A 27,880-nucleotide genomic window follows, 5' to 3' on the forward strand; every position below is an offset into this window, starting at 1 on the left:
CTGACTTTTCTCATTGCTATCAGTGTCATGCTCCACTAGTAACACAGGAAAGGAACTGCAGAAGTTGGAAGCAGCAGCTCACATTAGGTCATTCTAGTTGCCGCTAGTGTCTTTCTGGTAGTTCTTTCTTTCATGCACCTATCATCTGAAAGGAGGCACTGATAATAAACACAGAGACAGATCTCAAGATCTATCGTGCAGGTGCTTGCAGCAAAGATAGCAAAAAGTGAGAACACCCTTGAGACGATACTTCTACACCTGCCCCCTTGAATGATCCTTACATGAAGAGATACAGCTTTAAGTGATGAGTTCTGACATGTCCACTGTTGCACGGCCCAAGAAGAGCCGCCGTCGTGAGTATCCCGTGGTTTCTTGCCTTTCCGGGAGGAAGTTGTCACTCCTGTGAGCATATCTCTGCTGACAGACTGTCTGCTTCAGGACAGAGGACGCGCAAAAAGAGAGGACCGGTTACCATTGAGAGTATCATCCCAGGAAGGGTGCCGGTCGGGTTTCTTCCCACAGATCTTGAAGCGGCTCCGTATCTGGCTGTTGACAGTAGTCTCACCGGGCGGTCAAGTGAAAGATCAGGCGTCTCACCTGCTCTCGTCTCCTCTCATTCTCAGCTCTCTATACACACTCCGGTTCCAGACAAACTGAAAACCTCTTTTTCATCATCCTTTCTGGGAATACCCTCAGCTCCAGTCCTTCTAGGGCCTGGACAATACTCATCACGTCTCGGACAGCGTTCTGTTTCTGCCACTGCACCATCGAACCCGAAACCGTTGCTTCCCAATCGTGCATCATCTGGAGGACCCCCAGACAACTATTCAGTACGCAATCCTTCATCTCCTGAGCTCTCCCAAGAAGGCCGTTTGGAAATGGCCGGTTTTGGTCCATCTTGGAGTTCCCAGGCTCGAGCGGCAGAGCTTAACGCAGCAGCAGCAGCTAGAGCCAGAAGTGCTACTCGAGAGCTGGATGATTTCAACAGTCTCCCGTCATCTCAGCCGATTCCCCTGAGCGCACTGTCGAGCAGAGCTTACACACGGAACAAAGGCTCGAAGTCCTGGAAACCTTTTCTGCCTGATGATGCCAAGGAGTCTTCCGGTAACGTGAACCTCCTAAGAGAGAAGACAGATCTTAGCTCTGGTACTTACGCTGCCATTTCCTATAAACCAGACACTACCAAGATCGACAACCAAACCAATAATCCACTCAGAGGCGCTATTAGAGTGAATACAGGTTTCAACGAACTTCAGGAACAAAGCAAGGAGAACGCAATGAACCCAGGACAGCATTTCTGGGTTCATGGCTTGGAGCCTCGCCTCCAAGAAAACCCATTGGGCCAATATGGCGGTTTCAATGTCCCATTCGATGACACCACATCTCAGTACTACTATTATACTCCTGCAATACCATACCTCAGCGGAATGAGCCATCTCCAAGGATCGGGTCACATGATGCCAATGGTTATTAGCCCTGCCAGGCAAGAAGAGAAGTTTGTGGCCAGAAGGATGCAGGAAACCACTTTTTGCCAGAGTCTTCCTTGTGAAGATCCTTTCATGGCCGAATCTTCGTTCCATGCATACGGCCCGGAACTCTATGCTGCAGCTAACCAGTCACAACTGAGACCTCAGGATGGACGCGGATCTTCCCTTTATACTCATCAGCGGCAAGGGCAAATGGACTTACGCTCTCGCCCACCAGCAGGCCCTGATTCCTTCTCCGAAGCTGAGGACGAACGGTACATCGACTACGCTCCTACCCGACCTCCTGGTGCCTTTCATGATGCCAGGCCTGGCCTTCCTGTTGAGACCACAAATCCAGTTATTTCTGTTACCGCGCCTCAGACGCAGACTCCAACGTCTCTATCTGCCCGATCCTCTGTTTCAGCGGCTCCGTCTGTCGCCATAAAGGCCAAGTTGTCAGACAGCAGAGAACGTCACTCAGCGAGAAAGCTAGAACCATACGACGCGAAGAAGGAAATGACGGCATTCTTGAACAGCGTTGTCGAAGCATCCAAGTCAACCGTTGCAAGAACTGTGCTTCACGATCCTCTGAAAACACCAACATCCAAAGACCAGCTGAAAAAGGAGCGTCAGCCAGCTGAGACACTTTCGCTGCCAGAACGCAGCGACCGTACTACAAATGAGGACAACAAGAGTTTGCCACTTGCCCGCGCTAGAGTTCCCTCCGGTGTATCCAAGACTGTCTCGTTCCTGGAACCCAGTGATACTGCTGCAGCAGAGTCCAAGCAGACAGCTGAACAGACAGTTCCGCAGAGAGAGTCAATTGACAAACCAGAGGAGGATCTAGCAGAGGTGACCCTTCTAGAAATAAAGCTAGTCGATGACAAGGTAGTCAAGTTTCCTCCTCCAGGGCTTCCCCCTCCAGGACTTGAAATGCCGAGGGTTCGATCTCTGGAACGTTCTGCCCTTGAAAACTCGAGAGTTGCCGAATCGAATTGTTGGTTCCATACTGACGGCCGTGGAGAAGAAGAGCTTCGACAGCATGTTACGGAGATTGCTCGAGCAGACACAGAAAGGCGCCAGAAACTCAGAGGGGCCACTTATCCATTGAGGGAGGACCAACTTGCTGAACAAACCACGCTTCTTCTGGGCAATGTGATCGCTAATCTGCAATCCTATGTCGTCGGAGATCGCAAAGAACAGGCTGGTAATTTTGCTAACTTCGGAATGGTGCCATATCATTGCTGCGAGCCGAGTCATGGTGGACGCATCAGCTACTTTGATCGGGACCCGTTGATTCACCAGTGGAGGCTCCCACCAGGTCGTGCATTTACCAGTTTCTCTCTGAGAGCTAGTAGTGGAAGACCTCTTGAAGGACGATTCCTTACGGCTCCCATATTCCATCCATAAGGTATGTCTGATCTGTTTCCGTGTCCATGTTTGTGTATATCTAATGGTTTTATTTCAAAGATCGATTTTGAACGATGAAACCTGATGGGGATATCCTCGTCACATGTCATATTTCTTTCCCCTTGTGATGAATTTACGGAGATTCTCTCCGCAGTACCTTCACTAGCAGGCGCTTGTTCGACTGTTTTTTGCATGGTTGGCTTGGGATCTCCGCTATTCGTAGGGAATGTCTGGCTCGGCGTCAATCTCTTGTCTGCCTCTGCACTTGGTCCTTGGCCCGTGTGTTTCCCCGGATATCTTCACACCACCATATGAACGTCTCTTCTTTTTCTCCTGTCTCATCATGCACGCTACACCTAATAACTGAGCCTAATGTGATCCCTATAGAAAACGACCGTGGAAGGAAGATGGAAAGATGGGACGTAGCTTCCCTTTCTTTTATACCCATGTATGGCGTTATTTACTGCAGTGATATTACGATCGGAGGGTCTAATGGAATGGAACTCTGAGTGGGAGAGTAATAATTAGGTAGCTGAAATCATGATCAATCTCTTATTAAGTAACTAAAGATTCATACATAACCTGTGAAGCGGGCGGGCTTGGATTTGTCGTCAAAAATTTCTCGTATCGTACATCCCACCGTGTGGTAAGATGAAACGAGCAATGTAACTCACAGCCCATTTCCGCCACCACCTTGGTAGATTACGGGCGCAAACAAGACGTACACGAGGGGGGAATTAAGGGGTGAAAAAGAGAAAGAAAAAAAGAAAAGAAAAGGTCAAAATCAAAATCGAAGACGAGAGCCACGAACCAATTTCCACAGCTCGTCAATCCGACAAAACACCCGGAGATGATGTGATGATACACGACAAGCTAAGCGACCTGTCGCGGTCTCGCCTTCAATAGATAAATGAAGAAAAAAGGAAAAGGAAAGAAAGAAAAGGAAAACAAATGTGATGCTGGGGAAAGGGGCCATCATCGACGATGAAGATTATGTATGGGTATGCATGTCTTGGGGTGATGTATGTACGGATGTACAAGGCGACATGTATACACTGGGCGCGGAACATTTCCCATAAGAGGTCCACCGTCCTACGCCAAAGTGCAAAAAGAAAAAAAAAAGGAGGTGTGGATCGTGACAGCAGTTCAAATGCGGAAAACGAGAAGTGAAAAATCAGAAAGCAAAAACAATCTCATTACCCTAGGCGCCGTGTCTGTACCTGCTGCCATGCATGTCATAGAAAGAAAAAAAGACGTGACGAACATTAAGATTTGGTGTGGAAAATAAGAATCGACTAATCAATCTCCCTAGCAGGCTACCAGGTTGATGTGATTGTCGTTCAGAGCGGCGCATGCCATGAGCGTGCGGTGCGGGTGGAATGCGGTGCTCGAGATAGGCGACGAGCGGGTGTGGTGGAGGAAGCTCGAGTACGGCTCAAAAGTTGAAAGGTGAGTGCCGTCCACATTGAATGTCTTGACTTCATGACGGTTGGTACCCCTGGACCTTGCGTTAGTTCCTGGTCGAGTATGATCTGGCAGAGGGAGCATGAGAAACTTACACAGTGAAAACCGGGGCATGCTCGTGAACACTCAAGGTGCGAAGAGTGTCTCGAGTTGCATAGATGGTAGAAATAGAATCATTCATCCGGAGATCCCAGAGCTTGATCTCACCATTCCGGCTGCCGGAGATCAACTCCCTCACGCCCCCTCGCTGCATGTGCACGTTGGTGATCCATTGCTTATGCTCACGCCAGACCTTGACCATTGCAGTTGTGGGTTTGAGGCGCTGATCAAAGACACGAACAGCGCCATCTCCGAAGCCTGCAATGAATATATTCCCGGCGACTTGATCGGAGGTCAATGAAGTGATACAAGAGCCAGAACGTGCCGAGATGTCCTAGACAGGGTCAGAAAATTATTCGCCTATTGAATTGGACAGACAGGAGTCCTACATTAGTGCAAACCTCAGTAGCTGCATTCCAGACCCTGATGACCTTTACGTCACCTGCCACCAGGGCTTTCCCTTGTCCCTGCTGCCAGTCAAATACAAGACCGGCATTCCTGTTACTGGGAATAAGCTCTGGCAGAGCACGGAAAGCAGTGACAATCTCAACGTTCTTGCTTGATTCATAATTCCTGAATACCTTCAGAACACCGTCTGATGAGCCTGTCATCAGCAGCGCCTGGTCATCCTCATTTATGTATCGGATCTCGTTGATCTTCGACCCTGGTGGGTTGCCGTTTGAGAAGCGGTTGAGACGCTGACGGAGTTGCCAATCCCAGATGCTGTAACATGAGTCAGTTGCGACTGACAATAGCAATACCTTCTCTCAAACTTACGAAATCGTGTCTCTGTCATCCGCGATGGCAAGATGGTCCTCAAACTGATGGAAACACATCTTCATCGGCTGAGTATCGTTCGTCAGTAGCGCCACCGTATTGTCCCATCGGCTGGTTCCGGCCTTTTCCTTCAGGGGTTGGGTCTCCGTGATGATTTTCTCGTTGCGGCTGCGTCGCCAAAGGCGTTCGTTGTAGTCCGCGCTACCGGGTTCGTCGGGTTCGTTGGGTTTCATCTGGGGTTCCCGGAAATACTGGTCTTCGGTAAGAATCTGTCCCGACACCTTAAAGGTATTCTGGTAGAAATCGCGAAAGAAGCTTAGAATTACCTCTGTGGACCAATCCAAGAATCTACTCTTCAGGGGTATGACGGGAGGCGCCGTTGGGTCTCTGGGTTCGAAGCCTCGTGAAGTTGGGGTCGGAGCTTGGTGATACGCTGTCGCAGGTGCTACCTGATCATTAACTTCGGGCGGGCGTGTCCACTCGGGCGGCGCTCTTCCTCGGGGTGTGATTGGCACCCTATTCTTTGCGGGTAACTGCTTCGAAGGCGAAGAAGGTCGCTGCTCGGTAGGTGCAGTGCCGCCGAAAGCGAGATTCTTGAGCGACGCGGCTACACTTGCGGTCCTTCGCATGCTCATAGAGAAATATCCCTCTTGTTTGGGGGGAACTTGGGAGGGAGGGGTCTCAGGACGTACAGCGCCCTTCGCTTCTGCTTGTTCTGAAACCTGTGGTTTCTGCGACTGGATACGATTAGTGAGTTCCGACATCTCGTCTCTAACTTTGATAGTTATGTTAGCCATTGGGGACTGCATAAGTGCCATGTGGATGTAGTCAACAATAACACTGCCGTCCTGGGCAATGTCAGGATGGGGATCCGCAGAGAGGATGAGCAATTGTTTCCAAATAGCGCCAAAAGCAGTGTTACGAGACAATGAGTGCATCCCGGTATGAGTTTCTGCAGAGCCATTCTGTGCTTCGTCTCCATTGACCTGGAAGGAATACGACTTTTCGTCCTGTAGATTATGAAGGAGTGCGTGCTTTTCCTCAATCAATTCTTCGTATGCTGCTACCAGAAATTTGTTCTGGTAGCGCTTTACGAAAGTCGAGAAAAACACCAGCAGCTCCTTTCTCACTAGGACGCTACCGTCTGAAGCCATGGGCAGCACAGCCATGGCGATGGATTCTTCAATCTGCTCAACCTGATCTGTCAGATCTGGGATGCCGAGGAAGCTCGTCAATGCATGCAACATAGCAGCTCGCACTTCCGGAACAGGGTCAAAATTGAGCTCGCAAAGTCTTGTAGGAGCAGCGCATCGGATACCCATCCACTTCGCCTCAGGGAAATCCAACCAGAGCATACTCAAGCAGAGGCAGGACCACTGCCGCAGAAGAGGATTTTCGACGTCCGTCAGATGCTTCAAACAAGAATCGAAAAGCTCTGGAGACAGACAAACGTTCTGTCCCTGAGGATAATTTTTGCAGAATATGGAAACAATAAATGCGCACATGGCTCGATGTTCGCTGGCATTTCCAACTGGGATAGGTGAGGAAGGGTTAAGGATTGAGATAAAGTAATGGATTCCGTTGTCCTTCAGAAGGTCGTTCTGCACGGTATGATCCACAGCCATGATCCTCGCCCAAATAAAAACCATTACTGGCTTTAGCTCTTGGGCTTGGGATTGTAGTAGCTTCACGACATAAGGGAATATACCAATACTAAGAGCAAGATGAACGGCCCAGGGACCAAGATCTAAGAATTTGCTCAGGAGAATCAAAGCTCTAAGCCGATGTGCCTGGCTCAGGAGAACCTGCAGGACAATTGGAAGCTGGTCCGGCGGATTTTTCTCTGTAGGGCCTGAGGAAAGATAGACTTCAAATGCAGTAAGTTGCTCAGCAAAGAAAGTGGAATGCTGATATTCATAGTGTCTCCGTCCTTCTTCGTGGTCAATGAGGGCGGGAAGCTGAGCAAGCACCATCTCGATAGCCAGATCCCAGCTTTGCCACAGCGGATGGTTGTGAGTTTCCGGCAACTCGGGAGAAGACATCGGGTGGCACTGGTAGGTTCGCATGATTCGCTCACTGAGCAGGAAGTTTCTAAAAAGAGCTGCGACCATGAGGTCCTGTCGGAAGAGTTTCTTGAAGAGAGGCCTTGGCAACGTATTCCATGCAATCGTGTCTGTAATCGCGGTGAAAATCCAGTTCAGTTCACCAAGAGGGCTCCTTCGATCCTGCAGACGCCCTGGAACCCTGAATTCATCGATAGAGATGTTCATTTGAAGAGGGTTCTGAAGGATGAAATATCGGAGAGCTATTTCAATCGGGGTAGTCAGACAGCACGTAAATAGGTCAGCTGGTAAGTCCGGATTGGTAGGAAGAGACTCCGTCTTCTGGCAGGCTGCTAGCAAGATGCAGTCGCCGTAGTTCTGAACAACGGCATTTGGATCGCGCTTTTTCGCCTCCATGTTTTCTTTCTCATGCTTCTCAACGAAGGTGTGAAAGTTATGGAGGATGTTACCGGCATGAGAGACGTCGAAGACGAATAAGCTGGGTCCGGCAAGCCAAGATTGCAGGTCATATAACGACACCGGAATGTACTGAGTGTAATTCTTGTTAAAAACCCAGATTTCTCCAGATTGAGTTGGCAACGGAACTCCGTGGCCGTTGTAGTGGAAGAGGACCCTCTCATCCTTGGCATTTCGACGCAGTGAGATGCAGAATTTCTTCGTCTCATCCACGGACGGGTCCAAATACTGTTTGTATCTGGTCCTTAAGCTAAGTGACTCATATTGCTCCTGCAGCTTCTTTCCGATTTGCTCCATTATCTTGTTCTGCCCACCAGTCGTAGACGTTGGATCTACCCAACATTCCAACTTGGCTGTAGGATTCGTCTTGACCACATCAGGCGGGTCGACACCGATATTGAGGCAAATAGCCAATGCGGCAGAGACTGTTTTCAGACGGTCTCTCATGCGCCAGTCCTGGCTTGGCCAGCTTCCGGCAGGATCCCTTGGGATGCCGCTTGTTTCATGGCGTTTCTCTGTGTAGTACATGTAGAAGTTCTAGAGAAATTAAACTCTGTCCGATGGCGATTACGATGCGGAGCAGGGGAAGGGGAGGGCTTGCTGTGCTCACCGAATGTAATAGCTTTAAGTACTCGCTAGATGTGTACTCCTCCTGCCACCCATGCCTCATGGCAAAGTCCTCATCGTCGTCTCCTGTTGCTGTTTGGTCGGCTCCCAGCCTAGGCCCATAATCACTCTTGGTTCTTTTTAGTGTTGGTGCTGGTCGTCCAGTGCCTGACACACGATCCGAAGGGGCGCCTGGAGCTACTTCTTGCACGACTGCATCGTGTCCTGCTGAGCTAGTTGGCCTAGTCTGTAGAGGTACCACAGCCTGTCTTGGTTCCACGCTTGTAAAAGACCTATGGTGTCCTGTTGCCAGCGCAGAAGATTCATCGCGTGGAGGAATGTAGGTTTTCAAGTCTGGACCGAATGCAACACGGACAGACTTGTTCTGGTTCCTCCGAGATTCAGCACCCTGTGCCGTAGCAGTCTGTCGCTGCCCTGCAGTGTCCTGTTCCATGTTTAAGTTTGGGTCTCTCATGGTGATTGATTGTTCATGGCGCCAAAGTGAGACATGCGATAATGAATTGTCTACACAGGTTAAAACTGATCTAGAAGAGACAAGTGATCAGACTCAGTACACCATAGATAATCATGAAGGTGTAATAATAGGAGGCTGGCAGAAGGCAATGCTTACCCTGTTGATCATGTTACGGTGCGCACGAGACCAGAGCTATCATCGATACCAGCGCAGATGGCTGGGGCGGTGAAGTCCGAACCCAAATGCACGGATGGACAACTATGAGGTCAGGATTATGGACAGAGACAATCAGTATATCTTGAGGTTCTACCCCTGACAACACAGTCCATGGGGTTTCCCGTCCACGCGTCCTCTGCTTGCGGTTCCCGCAGCTTGTGAGCTCACAGGAAGTGCAGACGTCCATGAGCCTACTGCGTAGCTGTGGAGTCTTGGCGCTGAAGCCTCCCGGAATATAGTATCACCGGCGCTAGAGCGCAACGGTCTGAGCATCTATCAGCACGTGGACGTCGTGCCGCCACTAATAAATCGGTCTTTCAAATTCTATAACCAGGAAATTTCGAAACTTGTACTTGTAGACTATGCTGGGTTAGTTGGTCGACTGGATTATTTCTTGGTTGTTATCTGGTTCTATGCCTGCATCAGTTCATATTAAGGCAGTTATTTAGCTGCAGAAAAATTCTGTAGTAGTGAAAAGGTTTATCGATAAACTAGTAGCAACATCGTCCCAACGTTGATATACCGAGATTAGACAAGATCGACGCCATTCATGTAATTTTATCCAATTTCCTAGTCCTTTTGGCAAGCAGACCTTGGAGAAGCGATTCCTTTGGGGGAGACGCCATATTCAACGCATGCGAGTACTTGCTTTTCAAAGTTGAAGATGACGTGTGACTACAAGATGTCATGTCTGCAAGCATACATTTATCGGAGAAGAATATTATCTGCGGTTGTACTTTTCGTCCATGAACCTGAAATGTCAGAGGACCAGGTGAATTTTCCCGAATCCACGACGCTGAGACGGGTTCTACTGCCAGTTGCACTGACCGTCATAGTAGTCTATTATTCATGGATATTCAAATAGAGCCATCATTATTGGACAAAGGACTGCCGAGTGACCATACTGTGTATTTCCATTTGAAGTAGATCACAAGAAGCTATGTGTAGCAGGGTAGGAAAATAGATCATAGAAAGCGAGTCATGTATGGAATAGTCGTACCGAGTTACTATCTCGGTGATTGGACTGTGCAGGTACAGAATACGGGGGTGGTATGCAGGTGCTCCGTACAGCTCCGGTGGGGAGGGAGAGATCTCGAACGAGTCGTACCTGCAGAATCTTATTTCGCGACCCCACAAGTCCGTGTAATGGTGGCTTATGATAAGACCACTTTTAGCTGAGTCCATCAACGTAAGAAGGGCAACTCGTGTCCGTCGTAGAACCGAGTGTCACATTTTTAATATATGGTAGGTAGTTATGATAGGCAGTGACCGCTTTGGACCACTTGGAAGAAATTACTTGTACCGGTTTATTTCAGGCAGACGCCTTGCGAGGTTTCTCAAAGTGAAATAGATCGTAAACATCCTAACTGAGGGGCTGTAGAGATCTAGAAGGAACCTTGAGATAGGAATGTGACATAATGTTGATCGGCATATAGTGATCCGACTTGCATATGTATTACTAACATGCTTTCTGTTGCGACTGAGTAGGGAGCCTCGAGGCGGCCTCTGATTATATCCTATGCTTAATGTAGGTGAGGAGGTCCCGTTGGGCACTTATGGTATTTAATTGGCATAATTGACAGTCCTTTTACGATATACCGTAGGTTTACATAGACGGATCGAACGGCAGTCCAGGCGTGCTGAACCTTTGAAGTTGAAATTGCATACTGGTAAAGCCATCAACGGCGCGGTAGCGGCGTGCTTCTGGCCTATACAGCATCCCGTATTAATATTTTTTAAAGACCTTCATCTTAGTGCTTGCAGGCGGCCAGTCCGCGACCTCGGAGCATTGATGGGGCTGGACAGCTCGGAATCCACAGCCCAACGCTTAACGGGACGTCCAACCGGCGCGGGAAGGATCATCGTGCTTACCGGTCATGATAGGACGAGTCCAAACCCCTTTACCCCTGATCCAGGCACTATCTCGGGCCATGCACACCTTGGACCGTTTATTATTTGCTGGTTGACGGAGGATATCCCCTTGGAAGCGCAGTGATTGTACGAGCGTCATTAATTAGAGTTGTACGGGGTAATTGACTGTCGGTCTGTCACATCTGAGGAGTCGACAGTGAAGATGCTCGGGTTCGACCACGGTTGAACGAGAGCTTCCTCCCAAACCGCCCACGGAAGCGCAGCTACCTAAGCAGCCCTAAAACTCGTCGTCCGAGCTGTTTGCCCTCTGGGCATTGGGTGCCCGGACACCGTGGGGAACTCCCTCTGAAGTGGATGCATATCCAGCCAACTGGAAACCATCATGTTCGTCCCAGGTGACTGTGTGCTGGGTCTGCCAATGCTTTGAGTGCCCAATGTCTGAAATTCTCAGCAGGTCAAGAGAGCCAGTGGACACCTCGCACTGGCACGTTTCGTTCCCAGCACATCCTTTTTGAGCTTCATTTTGTGGCATACGCAGTACTCCTATTACATCACCGTAACAACTGTACGAGAGCAACTTCTGAGGGCCGATATCTAGCAAGGTCGCTTTGAATTCGCTGCTTCAACGATATGGCATGTATTTATTTATAGACTCCTAGCAGGTACTGTAAGGTATGGGTAAGAGCTGAGATCGCTCTGCATAACAACACGAGGGTTCGTGCCGGACGATCATGCGACTCATGCCCCTATCACACCCGCGGGACGGGGGGAACATACAAAGCATCTCGACTCGGGAGGCTGGTAGGGACAGAGGAATGTACGCCCGGACGACGGGCAGAAGGACGTGGTGGCAGGTCGAGCTGTCAAATATCCCAACTTTTGTGAAGGCACGTAGCACGCAGGATTCCCGCCCAGCCCTGTTGGCCCTGCTCGTGGCGTTAAATACACTCGGGTGGACCGTGGACCCTTGCCCACCCCTAACATACGACCGCCTAGAAAGTTTGAAACGCCGGAGCCCTCTCTCCATGCTCAAGATACCTGCACGTCGATTTCCGATCTGAACCTTTCTGCCATCGAATATTATTCCACATCGCAGACTCCCGGTCCTTCGACCTCTGGCAGGTGCCCATGCTTTCCGCGAGCTGCATTCGAGCTTCGTGAGGCTGCTCAGGGTCGGACCTCCTGGCAGATCAGGAACGCGGAGCCATTCGTATGGAACCTGCTTTAGTCCTCGCACCAGGCACTACGCACCCCCATCGAGACCAGCACCGTTGTGCCCAAGGCCCAAACAAGTCATTATTATACCATCTGCCCTTGACGTGCCGTTTCCTCGAGCTTCCGATGCTCCTCAGTAGGAGCTAGGTCTTCGTCGTCGCCCTCCAGTCCCGTTCGTTGCAGACCGCCGCCCTTCGGTCCTTTCTCCCCAGAGATTCGCCCTGCAGTTGCTGGTCACAACTGGGGAAGAGATCGGAGCAACGCATCTTGCGACTCGAACGTTGCCGCCTGCCGGTTGCTTTTCCAATTCTGCATTTTCGGACCGCCGTTTATGATCTCGGCTGAACGATGGCTTTCCTGTTCAAATCAAAGAGGAACCAGCAGAATGCTGGACTACCGCAGGCGACCAGAAACATCCACACCTCGGAGGGAACACCCTCTGGTACATCATCAGCGATGCTCAACGGGGCCCCGGCCCAGGGGCCTACTCCCAGCGGTAGCGCCAACAACCTGAGTTCGGGATCTGGCTCGAATAGCCCGGATGCGCAGCGGATGCGACAGAGGGCTGAATCAGAATCTCAGGTTCGTCCTGATTCCTTGGGTAACGGGCAGGACGAGTTTACCTCCCTTGCTTCGAACCTCTTCCCGTAGAAAATCTCGATTACGATTTAGCTGACAAAATGCCAAGGTCCCACGATCTCTACAAGCCATGAATGGAAACAGCTCGATCCAGAACCCGAACACGAATCCTAATCCCAATTCGAATCCGAATCCGAACCCGAACCCCAATGCTGCCCTCTACCCGTGGTCACAACGACGACTTAATTTCTCGCAGTCGAACCCTTTCCCACGCTATGGCGCGGCTATTAATGCAGTGGCGTCAAAAGAAGGCGATATCTACATGATGGGTGGTCTGATAAATGGCTCAACTGTCAAGGGAGATTTGTGGATGGTGGAAAGTAGTGGTGGGAATCTGTCATGTTTCCCCATTGCTACCGTGTCGGAAGGCCCAGGTCCTAGGGTTGGCCATGCGAGTCTTCTTGTGGGAAATGCCTTTATCGTGTTTGGCGGAGATACGAAGATGAATGAGAACGACACGCTGGATGACACTCTATATCTACTGAATACATGTCTGTATAAACCCGTCTCACTTCAAAGTCTACTACTGACAGGTCCCATTGTTTTCCAGCCTCTCGACAATGGTCGCGCGCAATTCCTCCCGGTCCTCGTCCCGCTGGAAGATACGGGCACACACTGAACATTCTTGGTTCCAAAATCTACATATTTGGAGGACAGGTTGAAGGGTATTTCTTTAATGATCTAATTGCCTTTGACCTCAACACCCTCCAGAATCCTGCGAGCAAATGGGAGTTCCTCATCCGCAACAGTCACGAAGGAGGACCTCCCCCTGGTCAGATACCGCCTGCGAGAACCAACCATACCGTTGTCAGTTTTAATGACAGGCTCTACCTGTAAGGATGCCCCAGACGAACTGCTTCCATCGCCAGCTGACATTTCTAGATTCGGAGGAACCAATGGAGTCCAATGGTTTAACGACGTTTGGTCGTACGACCCGCGTACCAACCTCTGGACCCAATTAGACTGCATTGGATTTATCCCAACTCCAAGAGAGGGGCATGCCGCAGCCCTTGTTAACGATGTGATGTACGTTTTTGGTGGTCGAACAGATGAAGGCATGGATCTCGGGGACCTGGCCGCGTTCCGTATTACTACCAGACGATGGTACTCTTTCCAGAATATGGGCCCAGCTCCTTCTCCACGATCGGGGCACAGTATGACCGCTTTTGGGAAACAAATAATCGTGATGGCCGGTGAACCAAGCTCCGCACCTCGAGATCCTCAAGAGCTCAGCATGGTTTATGTCCTTGATACTTCCAAAATCCGTTACCCGAGTGATTCGCAGAGCGGTGAAAGGGGGGCCCCTATGAGGAAGATGAGTGGTGACAGGCCCGGTTCTCAAACAGGTCGGTCATCCCGGGAGGCGCAGAACGCACCGTCGGAGCAACAACGAAGGGGACCACCTCCGGGTCGGGAGAACATGATGAATCAAGGCGGCAGGCCCGCAGAGTCTAGTCCATCTCCTGGTGCTTCAGGGTCAAGGCTTCCGCGGGCATCCCTAGCATCGCAAGCACCGTCGGGGCCTCCGCCTCCTGGCCAGGCACCGACGCCGAACCCTCGAGCTAACGGCCCGTACATGGCGAACCCGAGAAGCAAGACGCCACCGAAACCAGAACGCGGATATGGTCCTCCCGTGGACACTGTACGAGCCGCTGCTGCGGAAAGGGAAAGGCAGTCACCAGTCGCAAGGGATTCGCCAAAGGACACCAGGCCAGCCCGAGAACAAAGTCCAGTATCCGCCGGCCGTCGGACGCCGACCCAGCAGCCATCAAAACTTTCAGCGAAAGCCATGGAAGCTGGTGAAGCAGCTCCTCTCATGAGCGCCCCAACGAGGCAGCGCTCCCTTCGGCAGCAAAGGCAACGGAACTCAGTGGACAGCATGGACGAGGCCGCTCATGGGAGACAATCGAGCATCGACGGATCAATTGAGTCCCGCAGTCATAGGAACTCGAGAAGTCTGGGAGATGAGCCACGGTCACCTAAGCTTACTCCCCATCAGGAAGCATTGATAAAAGAGCTTGAGGCTGCGAAGAGTCGTAATGCCTGGTATGCATCAGAGTTGGCCCTAGCTAAAAAGGCGGGATACAGTCCAAATTTTTCGAACAGTCCCGCGCTGGATGAGCGTACCCCAGACGTCTTTGCGGACGAGGATCGTCCGTTGCTCGAAGCCTTCCTCGCAATGAGAGCTGAGCTCACGAAGATGCAAGCAACAGTGGATCGACAGGCAGCCATAGCCTCCAAGCGAGTCGCAGAGGTGGAACACCAAAGAGATGCAGCTATTAACGAGGCAGCCTATGCCCGTGCAAAACTTGCTGCCCATGGTGGAAGCCAGCGGGGTAGTCCACAGCCAGATGGATCTTCTCGCGACCCTGAAGAAGCAGACTCTGAGCGCGCGACTGATATCAGTCGAAGATTGGCTCTAGCTTTAGCGGCACAAGCGGAGCTTAAGGGGAAATTGGAAGCAATGTCCACCGACCTGGAACAGGAAAAGCGTGCTAGAGAACTAGCTGAAGAAACCAACGAAGCCACTAGGAAGCGACTGGCAGAACTAGAGTCACAGAACAATGCATTGGAGTTGGAGAGTCTGCGAGTAGAACTCCATGAACTCCGAGCCACGGCAAGAGAGGAATCCTCGCTCCGTTCAGAAGCCGAGGCCGCTTTGAAGCAGCTCACCATCGATAAAGAAGAGTTGGTACAGAAGTTGGATGATGCCTCTGCTCGCCTAAAGGATCATGGCGGTAACCTTGGATCCCTTCGAGAAGCTGTCGCTGCTTCCTCTGCGAAGGCTGCTTTGTTGGAAAAGCAATTGGAGGAAGAACGTGAACACCGAGAAGGGCTTGAGAAGAAATTGCTCAAGTTGAGATCCGAACACGAGGAACGGACCGCGGAACTGGAGAACACGTCTCGCCGGTTGAAAGATGCGGAAGAACTCGCGGAGAGCAATGCTCGGGAAGCAGAGAGCCATAAGCTTGCTTTCTTGTCGGGACTGGATCGCGCTTCCTCGTTCGATTCAGATAGCTCCATGCGTTCTCTCGTCGATCAGCGTGTCGTTGCCTTGCAAGCTCAAGTTGAGAGAGCGAACAAGCTAGCCAAAGCAAATCAAGCTGCTGCCGATGCGGCTGCAGACAAACTTCGACGGGCCGAAGAGCGTATTGCTGGCTTGGAAGCTTACCAGGAACAGGCTAGCAGAGAAGGTCTTCAGCTACGCAGACAGCTGCAAGCAGCAATGAAAGAAAGCCAGGCTCTCTCGTCCGAAAACAGAGACCTCAAGGCCCAGCTTGAGAACCAGCAGCGAGATGCCAGCGCCTTGGTCATTCAGCACAATGCTCTTAAGGACCTTCTTGGCGAACGCGGTATTAGCATGTCCGACAGTAGGCGCTCCCCGATGCTCGACTCTCCTGGGTCCCGCTTTGGGACGCCTGAGCAAACTCGTCTCCGTGAATTGGAGCAACAGCTTCAGGCCAGCTTGAAGGCCCATGAGGAGACAAAAGCCTCGTTTGAATCCCGTGAGCAAGAAGCAGACCGTGCCTACAGAGAGAAATTGGAGCAACTTGAGAATGACTATCAGAGCGCCGTTCACTACGTGAAAGGGACTGAGAAGATGCTGAAGCGCATGAAAGACGAGCTTTCCAAGTATAAGGCACAGACTGCCAAGCTGCAATCTGAACTAGAGATTACTCAGAAGAACATCGAACAATCCGTTGGCAAAGCTCCAGCGGCGCCAGCAGAGTGGGAAGCGGAACGATCAACTCTGCAGAAGTCGCTCTCAGACCTAGAGCAAAACATGAGCTCTTCAATCGCCAATCTGGAGAGCCAGATCGCGTCATTGAAGGAGGAGCTGAATGCCACCAAAACCGAAAGGGATCGGTTCCGCTCGGACCATGAGATCGCGAAACAACAACTCATCCAGGCCGCTGAGAAGAGTCAGAATGACCTGGAGCAGCTCAAGAAAGAGAACTCTCTGCTTGAAGCACGGGCAATGGACGCCGAACAGAAGGTCACGATGCTTCTTGACCAAGTCGAGACTTCTGTCGGCAATTACCGTCGTCAGTCTCAGCATCTCCAAGGCCTCAACGGTCTTTCTCGCACTCACAGTAATGCGTCAAGCACTACTATTGGCGCCATGAGCGGTAGACCTAGAGCCGGCAGCAATGTCTCACAGGACGACACGTTCCTTGATAACCGTGGCTCCTTGGCGCTAGACTCTCTTGCTAACGAACTCGACGCTTTGCGCAGTCACTGGGAGAACACAAACCGGAACTACCGTTTGAGTAGCCAATTCGATTTCGATAGGACTCCGACCAAGGAGTCCCATGACACTGGTTTGAGCGATGCTCTCTCGAATTGGAGACGCAGGTTGGATGAAGAGGAGGCCAGGGCGGGCAGTCCCGCAAACGCTGCTAATGAGAGAAAGAAGACCTTGAGTCCGGGTGCCACTGGTGATGGCAATGCTGGAAATATGATATAAACGGTTCCGGCTGGATCATTAGCTGGCTGGGACTGCTATATCCGACTCCACGACGTGCTATGTTTTCTGTTCCTGTCTGAGCATATAACATAAGTCTCATGGTTGGAAAGGTGGACTATTTTAATATCTGACAATGCTGTGATCCTTGTTGCCTCTGTTGTTCTTTTCCGTGCCTCTTTTTTCCCGAATGCTTCTGCCACGCTCTCTCTACCGCTTTATCTGTAGCGTTTTATTTCTCTCTCTTTTTTCCATTCTCTCTTGTCGCGGGTCGGGTTATCGTGGGATATACCATCGAGTTTCCTTTCTCCCAGTTTCTGGATTTTCCTTCATACTCATCCGGTTATTTCCTTTCTTGTCTTGTAACACTACAGCTTTTCCGTGGACTTCTGTGCGGACTTTGGACCTATGTATCAGACAGAACAGTTGAAGGATTAAGGCTTCGTTTTTAATTTTGTCTTCTGCACGTGTCTTCTTATATTTGTCTCTGTTTGTCTCTCCTCCCCGATGCTCTGCCCAAACCCCCTCTACTGTCGTCGTTATCAGCCAGCTGATGAATGTGACGTAAAAGGTCTCTTCACGACCGTACCACCACCATCAATTTGGACTATATATTCTGCTTTCGTACTTTTTTTAATTTTCTCTTGCCCAGGAGGAGACATTCTGGTTCCACGGGGAAACAAGGTAAACTGCGTGGACGATGTGTTAGGTGGGAGATCTTGGCTGCCTTGCAGTCTTAAGAATCTCAGATTCTCTGGAATATAGACATATAATGGGGATGAACATTATTCCAATAAGATGAGATTCAAGACCCGGATGCTCTGTACCATTTGTTCCAGTGACTTATCTTGGGCGTTATCGTAAGAATAAATAATCAAAGACCTGGCATGCCTGATCTGATCTGGCTTTGGACAATTCGAATCGTGTTCTGCCCGCTGGGCCATTGTGCTGGCTGTAGGTCTGTCTGAAAGTTCCTCAATCTACCTAGGTAGCTAGCTTGTTATTACTCGGTTAGGTCAGGTTAGGTACCGTAGTTATCTAGGTACCTAGGTTGTACCTATCTAATCCATTTATCTACCTAATTCAATCTATCTATCTGTTTGTTTGTTTGTTTGCTATTTTGAACACCTATAACGTCATACTCCGCAAGTAGTTTAGGTAGGACTTCGGTAGTTAGGTAGGTAGTTAGTAGCCCGGTACCTAGGTAGGTTAGGTCTGTTGTGAGTGAGTGACATAATCGTGATCGATCGATCGATTGATAACCTAATCGGGTCGCCAACGGGTCGGTTGAGGCCAAAGAATAGAGCGATCGAGCGGAGCGGGGCGCGGCGGAGCGGACGTGTAGGGTACTAGTATGGTAGGGGGCATGTGGGCGGTCTGTTGGCAAAGACCACATGCAGACAGAACACATGGCAGTAATACTGCGTAGAGAGAGGATCGGAAGGGAGGAAAGGGAGTGAGTGAGTGTTGAACTCATAGGCTTGTATTGTTAATGGTAGGTAGGTTACCTAAGTCACTGTTGGAGGGGGGGAGTGAGTCGGATGGTATATCGATTGGTTTTTGTTTCCCATTCGAGCTACTCGAATCGAGCTGTGGGATACTACAGTACGCCGTAGAACGCACATTGCTTCTGATGTGTATATATATAAATTATTGTTCTGGAAACTCTGTCGCAGCGGATGGGAGGAAGGCTGCCATCCCGGCGGGCGCTAACTTCGATCCCCCGTCGGGCGGGTGGGCAGGGGAGGGAGCTGTTCCTCATCTGGGAACTTGAATTGAGTTTACGCCTGCTGTATCGTATCAATCTTTTAGGAATGACATGTCATGTGGGTTAAACCTTATGGAGGTTGATACTGATAGGTAGATAAGTAAGATAAAAAGACGCTATGGCCATGTCTCAGTTTTTTCATCAGGTGGACATCCTCCGATGATGCCTTGGTTGAGGGTTCAAGGTTGAGCCCTCTGGATTATTCTAGTAAGCTCTACGAGGTGTACGTATAAAAGTAAGAACAAACACAGGTAACAAACAGGTGCATGGTTCGATAGATTCGACGCTGACTGCGATTCCGTAAAAAAAGGGAGGGTTATTCGTTGAGAAAATTGAGGGTAATTACTGCTTTTTATGACGTGTATATATATAGCGATGCAAAACAAGATCCGATTGCCGTGTCGACAATTGTTCGCTCCCTTCCATGAGACCTGCCCAAGGAGAAAACAGCGAGGCTGATAATAAAACTACTGATATAGGAAAACGTGCAACGTTACCTGTAGTCTAATGCTGCAGTGCATTCGGATATGGTGGTCAAGTGTCGACCGAACAGCGGTCGTCAAGGCAATGAATGAAGTTTGCTCCCGCCTCAGCAGTAAAAGTTAGGTAGAGAAGGGTGTGTCCTCTCTGAGGTTGCTATGCCAGCGCTGCTGACTGCTGTGACTCTTCGCTGGCAGACTGCTAGTGGAACGCAATAATGCATCGATGAGCCTCGTTAGAAGAGGAAGACGCATAAGTAAGGCAGAGCTTATGCGCCGAGCCGGAATCGTGGTTGATCCAATCAGTGCAGGACGACTCGTGATTGGGGAGAGCACGCTAGTTCGACGGACGAGCTGAGGCAATCATCTCACTGAGCTCAGATCTGCAATGCGGAGGCGTGGCCTCCAGTATTTTGATTTGGTATTCTGTCCGGGCAACGATCTCATGACTACTGAATTCAGCGTGATACGTGGGGATTGACGGGTAGATCTGCTGTAAGGCGAGACAATCCCGAGGCTTTGCTGTACTGCACGCTCCTGCACTAGTGGCTGTGACCGGCGATGAGGAGCGGGCAGCTTCTACTGTGCAGTACATAAGCATAGACAAGATCGTGGGAAGTTGACAGGTGTTTGTTGTCGCCCAACGCGGGCCTGAGGTTGAAGAGGTGGGGTTCCGTAAGGTTGCTGACAGACCAGAGGCCGATGTCATCTTTGCGGCATTAATTAACGAGAGCGTTTGGAGCTTCGACCCGTTGGCGCGGCGGGAGATTTACCTTGCCGGACCAGGCATGATATGATAAAATAGGGGGCCGTAGGGCCAGTCCCGACACCAGTCCCTTCGGCGCCGGAATTAACACGGATCACCTGGGAGGCTGGCGGTTGTCACTGGGAACGAGAAAAGGCCGGGAGAAACTACAGCGGTTAAATAGCCTGTTTGAGGAGAAGCCGTTGAGCCCCCAATTCCAGGGCTTTCAGGCCGGTCCAGAATGTCTTGTCCCCGGAGTGGTATTTTTGGTAAGTGGTTGGGTATGCCGACGCCGATCTCAGCCTGAGCCAGGAGTGGCGGGCGGCAAACAGAAAAAAAGCTCGTCGACACGACCTCTCAATTGAGTCGGATCGGGACTCCATGATTTGCCCCCTGGCCTGAGTCAGCAGGAATACGTAGAATCATATCAGGGCAGACGGCCAAGGCACACAGCGTGAGTTGTAAAAGACGACTCGTGGAGCACGGCCACTCGCTGCATGTAACTCTTGTCACCGCCGCAAGAAAGACGCCCAATCTTACCGTACGGAGCGTACCGAGTCCGGCACCTGCCTCGCTAAGCGGCTGCGTCCCCTCTGCGCCCTTCGCCCTTCACGCCCGCTCTCACCGACTCCGACCTTTGTCTCGCCTCTCTCTCCCTCCTCCCTCCTCCCCTTCCTCTCCACCACCATATCAAGGGCTTCTCCTTGATCCCTCGCGTCCTTTCTTCTTCCTCTCTCCATTCCTCTCTGTCTCTTGTCAGTGCTCAACGGGTCTCTCCTGTTGACCCTTCCTTTCTCCCACTCCCCCTCTCAACCTCCCGTCGTGATCACGGTCTCGTCACGGTCGGATCCCGACTTAGACTCCCAAGATCCAACCTTCCCCAACCGCCATCTCGACAAAGGTCCGTCCGCTTTTCCACAACGCCTGCAAACCCCGTCTTCCAGACCTCCTCTCTCTCCTCTACAACACGGAAGTTGCCGTTTCTGCAAACCGGGGCGGCTGCTACCCTTCCTGGAATCGGCCCATATCTTCACTATCTGCACGGGCGCCTGACAAGCGAGGCTGCGCTTTGTTGCGTCCCTCATTTGTCTCGTTCCGTCACCCAGCCCTCTTCACCATTCCTACAACCCGCTCACCTCGCTGGAAACCACATCTCTTCCTCTCGTTCTTCAATCTCTTCACCGATCAACCTTGCTGACACCTGTCGATTCACTAGCTCCTGAATACATCCTCGACAAGGTTCTGGCACAGCGACTAGCTGTGCACGACAATCTGATACAAGATGACGACAATGGTGAGTTCTACTCCCCCACACACATCCAAATAGCAATTCGAACCCTGCAGGGCACTGCCTCTGGACGCATCCTCAGCATGCTCCCAGTGCCTTTGGCTCGCGTTCACTTCTTATCAACAAACCGCCTTGGGCACTATCACACAACGCAGACTGCTAACCCTCATCACAGGATTTGCGTGTCGGTAACAAATACCGCATCGGCCGCAAGATTGGCAGCGGTAGTTTCGGTGACATCTACCTTGGTAAGTGCCACTCTACCTCCTCACCCTGTCGTCACTGACACCCGTGTAGGCACCAACATCATCTCCGGTGAGGAGATCGCCATCAAGCTCGAGAGTGTCAAGGCCAAGCACCCTCAGCTCGAGTATGAAGCCCGCGTCTACAAGTCCCTTGCTGGTGGTGTTGGCATTCCCTTTGTCCGCTGGTTCGGCACCGAGTGTGACTACAATGCCATGGTTATCGATCTTCTTGGCCCAAGTTTGGAAGATCTTTTCAACTTCTGCAACCGCAAGTTCTCCCTCAAGACGGTGCTTCTGCTGGCCGACCAGCTCATCTCCCGCATCGAGTACATCCACGCCAAGTCTTTCATCCACCGTGATATCAAGCCTGACAACTTCCTGATGGGCATTGGCAAGCGTGGAAACCAGGTCAATGTCATTGACTTCGGTCTTGCTAAGAAATACCGTGACCCCAAGACCCATTTCCACATTCCTTACCGCGAGAACAAGAACTTGACCGGTACGGCCCGTTACGCCAGTATCAACACTCACCTTGGTGTCGAGCAGTCCCGTCGTGATGACATGGAGTCTCTGGGTTACGTCATGCTCTACTTCTGCCGTGGATCCCTCCCCTGGCAGGGACTGAAGGCTGCTACCAAGAAGCAGAAGTACGACCGTATCATGGAGAAGAAGATGACGACCCCGACCGAGGTTCTCTGCCGTGGATTCCCCAACGAGTTCGCCATCTACCTCAACTACACTCGCTCTCTGCGCTTTGATGACAAGCCGGACTACTCCTACCTTCGCAAGATCTTCCGGGACCTCTTCGTCCGTGAGTCGTTCCAGTACGACTACGTCTTTGATTGGACCGTCTACAAGTATCAGAAGAATGCTGCTATGATTGTGGACGCTACCAACAACAAGAAGGACAAGGAGGCCGAGGAGCAGCAGCAGCAGCAGCAGCAACAGCAACAGCAGCGCCGTCATGTGGCCGGGGTCAATGCTTCCACCGCCATGGCAAACCCAGCCTCTGCGGTGAACAAACCTGGCGCCATCTCCAGCCAACGCCGCAAGGTGATTGAGCGTGGCGCCAGTGGCACTATGGACACCCCGGACACCAACCGTGCTGTTGGAGGGAGTGACAGGATGTGAGTATCATGCAAACCTAGGTTCCGTGCAGGGAACTCCTCTCCCCTGCGTTTGGTGTTTTGAGTGATGCTGGGCGTGGAGGGTACTTGGTTCAAGAATCTGACTAATCTCATAGTCTTCGGCGTTAGGCTTCGTTCTGCTTCAAAGGGTGCTGCTGCAGGTGCTTATGGACCTGCTGGTCACCGTTCGAAGCGGGACGATGGTACTGGTGCTCAGTGGTATTAATTGTGCGGCATGGCAGCAAAGCTTTACACCTAGTTCAGCTTTCTGCATGTTGCTAGCCCTCCTGACATGGAAGCCCGGGACCATTTGATGCTGGTACCGCACTGCCACATGCAGCAAACCCTTGGACTTCTCTCCCCTGGAACCCCTCTCCATTTCTTATGCGATCTCTTTTTAGCCGTCCATACTGTTTTCGATCATTTTCGATCTTGAGTCGTTTCGAACCGTGGATTTCAATCGTCTGCTCGCCGATCCGTTCGCTCTGCTGTACCAGTGGAGCCCGCCTGCTGGCGTAACCCTGCGCTGAGCTTACGATGTTTTCCATGGTCCACTGGTTCCCTGTCGATCACTTTGAATCAGATCATGCCAGTTTCGAAACGTCTCAACCATGGCTATTGCGTGTCTTATCCCTCCGGCTAGTTCTTCGGCTCGAACCGGTATTGGGAGTTTCCGCCCCTCAACGGCCGGAGGGTGGACCCGGGAGATCGATGGAGTTATTATCCGTGGGACAAAACATCTTTGCTGATCGTTGACGTCCGTCGCTGGGGATCCTCGGATCAATAATACGACTTTTCTTCCCTATCCCTTTCCCCCCCTTTGCACATGATCATAGTGTTTCAAGTTGGCATGCATTTCATATTTTAGTCTTTGCTTTTCTGTGTTATGTTGTCGCGACGCGGAATTGATCAGGGGACGAAAAAAAACATGGCAGCGTGGAGTGGATGCGAACTGAAGTCGGATTTTCTCAGCTGCTAATCACCGAGGCTCACCTTGTCGCCCATGGAACACATGCAAGGAATCCCGATTCTAATGACGGCCTGGATACAAGCACTGGGAGCTTTGACTTTATCCATCTCTCTTCCGCTGGGGTACGTGGCGAAGGAAAATGGCTAGGGTCGCTTCCGGGGTGGTATTCGCGTCGATTGCATTTTACTCGTGTTGCTTTATGCTGAATGTTTTAGCTCTCATCTCCTATCTGAAGGCTGCTCCTGGGGGCTGGATTATGGGTCTGGCAGACCATAGCGCCCGGTCGAAATTTGCCAACTAATAGCCAGCCCTGTCCACCCTCAGGTATACCTTCACGTTCGTTTCCTAGCTAGTTATTGTCTCAATTGCACGCATTCAAGTCTTTCCCCAAATTCCAATCTCAAACCATCCTGTCTAGGCTTAGGATTACCCTTCAAGTCCGATATATCGGGCAAAGCATCGGCGTAGTGTTCGCACTTTCGCACTACTTGTAGAATAGTGCATCTGTCTACCCGCCAGACTGCAGGTCTTCAACCCTGACGTCGAATCATAGGAAGCAAGGTCTAATAGGGTGCTCGAAGCGCTATTATGTACCGTACGTTTGTTGTTTATCACTTTCACATGGAGTCCTGTAAGCCCCCTCCTCGTATGAAGGCTGACTGTTTCACCGCCCTCCACGTCAACATATGCACCATGATGTCCCTAGACGGCAGCCTGCAGCGCCGGCATGTAGCGAGGTAGGTTATCAGGGTAGAGGTTAAAAATCTCAGCCGAGACGAGATCTTTCCTCCTGTCTTTGTCGACGTCGACCGTACCTTTGTTGGCGCTGGGGGTGCTTTGCGGGGTGCCTGGTTTTCAAGGGGAGAGATCATTCCCATTCGTCAATCTTCAGTCGGATATAGTATTCGATTCTTGTTTGCACAGAAAGTAAACCCAAAAGTACTGATGCATTGGACGGTAGTAGCACGGTTGTCGTTTATTTGGAACATGCAATTAAATGCGTGTTTCATCCGGTCCCTGACACCTCGGCCAGAAAGAATGGTTCTTTCATCTGGGTGCGCAGGCGAGGTCGTTTGGTGGACGGCTGGTTGTAGCATGGGGGGCGGCCATGCATCACCGGCTTGGCCGGCTGTCGAAGTAAACAGGTATCATCCTGGGTTGTCTGTGGCCAGCTCTGTGTGTGCCGTTGAGGCTGTTATACAGTGTACATGTAAGATCTGAAGATGATTATAGTATTGGAGGGATGGCAGGACACATTCAGGGCCTATCTGGACGTCAAGATGGCCAGTGAGCTTGTTTGGCAGCTACTTTTAACTGTCTGGGTGGGGTTGGTAAATGGTTCATGATGTCACATTGTCTGCGACGCAGCACAAGATGAATCCAGCTGGATGGATGGTGCATACAGATACATCCGTATCCTGGCGTCTCCCACGAGACAGGCTGACAATCGTGGGCAGGGCTAGTGACACCCATGAAATCCGCCTTTTCCCCAAGCCCTAAAGTACATGCTTCCAATGCTTGGAGGACTTGCCTCATGCAGTTAGGGTCTCGAAGTGAGAGAGAGCTGGGCTGGGCTGGATGCCCGAACAGCCTCCCGCTGCTCTAGACCCTCCGCACCCCGTCGCTTCTCCTGTCGCTTCGCCAGTCTCGCGGCCTCTTCTCTTCTGTCCATCTTCTGAATCAAGCTGCTGTCGTTATTTCTTCCCACGGCCCGCTTTCGTCCGTCGTTACAATTCAGCGCCACGACTGCCTGTGCATCTGCATTTACGCTCCTCCGCCGACCGCTTCCGTCCTCTCGGGCTTTCAGCTTACCCAGTCTCCCTGCTTCTTGGCTGGCGACCGTCCGCTCAAACGTCCTCTTACTGCATTCAACACCGCATTCTCGTCTCCAGAGAGCTGTCATCTTCCATCCAAATGGATTACTCGTACTTCTCGGCCCCGCAGCATCAGCCGTTCCAGTTCTTCGGGCTCGCGACTCCTCACCAGACTCATACTCCTCAGCCGGATGAGTTCTCCCACCGCCCCCAGCAAGTAGTATGTTCTAGATCTGACCTCTGCTACGAAGCAGATAAAACTGACGATGATCTAGGGCTCTTACGACCCCAGCTACGACTCTTTTGACCCTACCTTTCGCTTCGATCCCGCTACGCTTATCGCGCCGCCGCATTCTCCCCCGGAATCCTTCACGAAGCATTCTGTCGGAAGCAATGAGTTCAAAAGTGACGGCCCACCGCAAACTGCTACCGACACTGGCGACGACCAGTCCGCGGATCGAAAATCCGGCCGGAGTAGCAGTGAGGAGAAGGATACGCTGACTCCCGCCCAAAGCAGGCGAAAAGCGCAAAATAGAGCTGCGTACGTTACAAGATAGTCGAGCCATGATATGTATGTATGATACATGTCCAAGCTGACCGGTCATTCCATTGCCCTATAGCCAACGAGCTTTCCGCGAACGAAAGGAACGACATGTTCGGGAACTCGAACAGAAGCTTAGCGATCTCGAGCAGGCATCCAACACCCTCCACGCGGACAATGAGCGTCTGAAGCGTGAGCTCGCAAAGTATGCAACTGAGAACGAGATCCTACGCGCCACCTCCAATGCTGGCATCGGCTCGGGTGTGAATGGCCGTGGAGCCGATCCGGAGACGACTACGACCGGTCCGATGAAGTATTCCCCCACAGATTTCTATTCCAGTGTCTTGGCTGAGGGAGAGCGAATGCCGACCCATCGTATTACGGTGAGCGAGGAGACTGGTGAGAGACTCCTTGATGCAGGCGCTACGTGGGACATGATCCAGGGCCACGAGCTTTTCAAGCGGGGTCTGGTAGACATCGGGGATGTCTGTGAGAGATTAAAGGGCGTCGCTCGATGTGATGGCCAAGGGCCAGTCTTCGAGGAAAGCGTTGTACGAAGAGCCATCGAGGAGAGCGTCGCTGGCGGAAGCGATGAATTGATATGAGTAGCGCTTTTTGACGTTACACATATTTTTGCTGGGCGACTTCCTTTCAAATCTACCTATGAAGATCTTGGGCGCTTTTCTGAATTTGCTATTTTGGCGCAGGGTCTGGGGTGACGGAGAATATACGGCTGTCACGTTGCTGATAATTGAGCGTTTGGTTCGGCAAAGGGTTTTAGGGAGACGGACTCCGGAGTCATTGGAGAATATGTGGAGGTTTTTACCAATACTGCCTCTTTGATCTAACCCATTTACTGGGACATCTAGTAACTGTTTTGTTTGTGTGGTATATATTGCATCCAGCCATTGGATTTTTCATTTTCGTTATCATTTATATGAGCTGAAACGCAGCCTTATTGACGTTTTTCAAGTCTCGGGTCTCAGCAATGACCATTATCTATGTCGAGCGCAAAAGCGCAGTGGGATATCCAGTTTGCTATGTATTCGATTCATAGCCATATACGGTTCATTTTTGCAGATTTCGTGCTGGGAGGTGGGATCATAACAACGGGGCTATCAATCCACGTGCTATTATCGCTCTACCAAGCTCCGTTTTTCGTCCTGGCTGCACAACTCGTCGGAGGTTGTCATCCTGCACCATATTCTCCTTCATATCGGGAGATTGGCCAGCAGTTTCTAATTTCAATTCAGCTAACTTACTCATGATGGCAAGCTCTATGTAGCTGTCTTCCGCCCCAACTGCGAGCTATCGACAATTGCTTTATTTTATCCTCCAGATGACTGGTAGCTCTTCTATACGTCACAGGTTCTCCAAGGAGTCGAAATCTGAGCTTGGGTCAAGTGAAACATCGTACTTGCATGGTTGGGACTCAGGACGAAGGAATACTACCAGCTAATGGTGCCTTCATACCTCCAGTGACCGATTTAAGGCTTCTTGTTGGTTTCCCCTTAAGACCCAGGGTTTCATCCTTCATAGTCCCGGAGGTGAAGCTAAGGGTTAGGTGATGGCCGCCCCCATCTAGGCTAATTTTAGCCTTCTTATCCTTCAAGCACGCACGCAATCGAACATTCATACCCTTATCTTCTTCCATCGTCCATCATTGGTCTCGTCTCAGGA

At 51.1% G+C, this 27,880-nt stretch overlaps 9 protein-coding genes across 9 annotated transcripts; 6 read left to right on the plus strand and 3 right to left on the minus strand.

Annotated features, from left to right (window-relative positions):
• Window positions 1-316: 316 nt before the first annotated feature.
• Window positions 317-2,876, plus strand: VTN00DRAFT_1698 (uncharacterized protein; the record flags this gene model as incomplete). The annotated part of the gene is made up of 2 exons (XM_069427833.1): window positions 317-353; window positions 439-2,876. 2 exons carry the CDS (start codon window positions 317-319, stop codon window positions 2,874-2,876), a joined length of 2,475 nt encoding a protein of 824 aa, XP_069292400.1.
• A 1,308-nt stretch (window positions 2,877-4,184) lies between these two features.
• VTN00DRAFT_1699 (uncharacterized protein) lies at window positions 4,185-8,795 on the minus strand (the record flags this gene model as incomplete). The annotated part of the gene is made up of 6 exons (XM_069427834.1): window positions 4,185-4,374; window positions 4,436-4,773; window positions 4,829-5,162; window positions 5,217-5,467; window positions 5,543-8,272; window positions 8,346-8,795. The coding sequence occupies 6 exons, from the start codon at window positions 8,793-8,795 to the stop codon at window positions 4,185-4,187; spliced, it is 4,293 nt and encodes a 1,430-aa protein (XP_069292401.1).
• A 2,386-nt stretch (window positions 8,796-11,181) lies between these two features.
• Window positions 11,182-12,052, minus strand: VTN00DRAFT_1700 (uncharacterized protein; the record flags this gene model as incomplete). Its single annotated transcript, XM_069427837.1, has 3 exons — window positions 11,182-11,385; window positions 11,682-11,896; window positions 11,968-12,052. The coding sequence occupies 3 exons, from the start codon at window positions 12,050-12,052 to the stop codon at window positions 11,182-11,184; spliced, it is 504 nt and encodes a 167-aa protein (XP_069292402.1).
• Window positions 12,053-12,467: 415 nt separating this feature from the next.
• VTN00DRAFT_1701 (uncharacterized protein) lies at window positions 12,468-17,226 on the plus strand (the record flags this gene model as incomplete). Its single annotated transcript, XM_069427838.1, has 4 exons — window positions 12,468-12,701; window positions 12,808-13,249; window positions 13,309-13,591; window positions 13,641-17,226. The coding sequence occupies 4 exons, from the start codon at window positions 12,468-12,470 to the stop codon at window positions 17,224-17,226; spliced, it is 4,545 nt and encodes a 1,514-aa protein (XP_069292403.1).
• Window positions 17,227-21,497: 4,271 nt separating this feature from the next.
• VTN00DRAFT_1702 (uncharacterized protein) lies at window positions 21,498-23,101 on the plus strand (the record flags this gene model as incomplete). The annotated part of the gene is made up of 4 exons (XM_069427839.1): window positions 21,498-21,509; window positions 21,679-21,751; window positions 21,801-22,875; window positions 23,005-23,101. The coding sequence occupies 4 exons, from the start codon at window positions 21,498-21,500 to the stop codon at window positions 23,099-23,101; spliced, it is 1,257 nt and encodes a 418-aa protein (XP_069292404.1).
• A 311-nt stretch (window positions 23,102-23,412) lies between these two features.
• Window positions 23,413-23,631, plus strand: VTN00DRAFT_1703 (uncharacterized protein; the record flags this gene model as incomplete). Its single annotated transcript, XM_069427840.1, has 1 exon — window positions 23,413-23,631. One exon carries the CDS (start codon window positions 23,413-23,415, stop codon window positions 23,629-23,631), a length of 219 nt encoding a protein of 72 aa, XP_069292405.1.
• Window positions 23,632-23,701: 70 nt separating this feature from the next.
• Window positions 23,702-24,051, plus strand: VTN00DRAFT_1704 (uncharacterized protein; the record flags this gene model as incomplete). Its single annotated transcript, XM_069427841.1, has 2 exons — window positions 23,702-23,742; window positions 23,811-24,051. The coding sequence occupies 2 exons, from the start codon at window positions 23,702-23,704 to the stop codon at window positions 24,049-24,051; spliced, it is 282 nt and encodes a 93-aa protein (XP_069292406.1).
• A 5-nt stretch (window positions 24,052-24,056) lies between these two features.
• VTN00DRAFT_1705 (uncharacterized protein) lies at window positions 24,057-24,723 on the minus strand (the record flags this gene model as incomplete). Its single annotated transcript, XM_069427842.1, has 2 exons — window positions 24,057-24,194; window positions 24,661-24,723. The coding sequence occupies 2 exons, from the start codon at window positions 24,721-24,723 to the stop codon at window positions 24,057-24,059; spliced, it is 201 nt and encodes a 66-aa protein (XP_069292407.1).
• A 1,036-nt stretch (window positions 24,724-25,759) lies between these two features.
• VTN00DRAFT_1706 (uncharacterized protein) lies at window positions 25,760-26,805 on the plus strand (the record flags this gene model as incomplete). Its single annotated transcript, XM_069427843.1, has 3 exons — window positions 25,760-25,879; window positions 25,935-26,200; window positions 26,280-26,805. 3 exons carry the CDS (start codon window positions 25,760-25,762, stop codon window positions 26,803-26,805), a joined length of 912 nt encoding a protein of 303 aa, XP_069292408.1.
• Window positions 26,806-27,880: the final 1,075 nt, after the last annotated feature.

The sequence above is a fragment of the Thermoascus crustaceus genome, assembly GCF_041956765.1.
Source record: "Thermoascus crustaceus strain CBS 181.67 unplaced genomic scaffold VTN00scaffold_1, whole genome shotgun sequence".
Taxonomy (NCBI): Eukaryota; Fungi; Ascomycota; class Eurotiomycetes; order Eurotiales; family Thermoascaceae; genus Thermoascus; species Thermoascus crustaceus.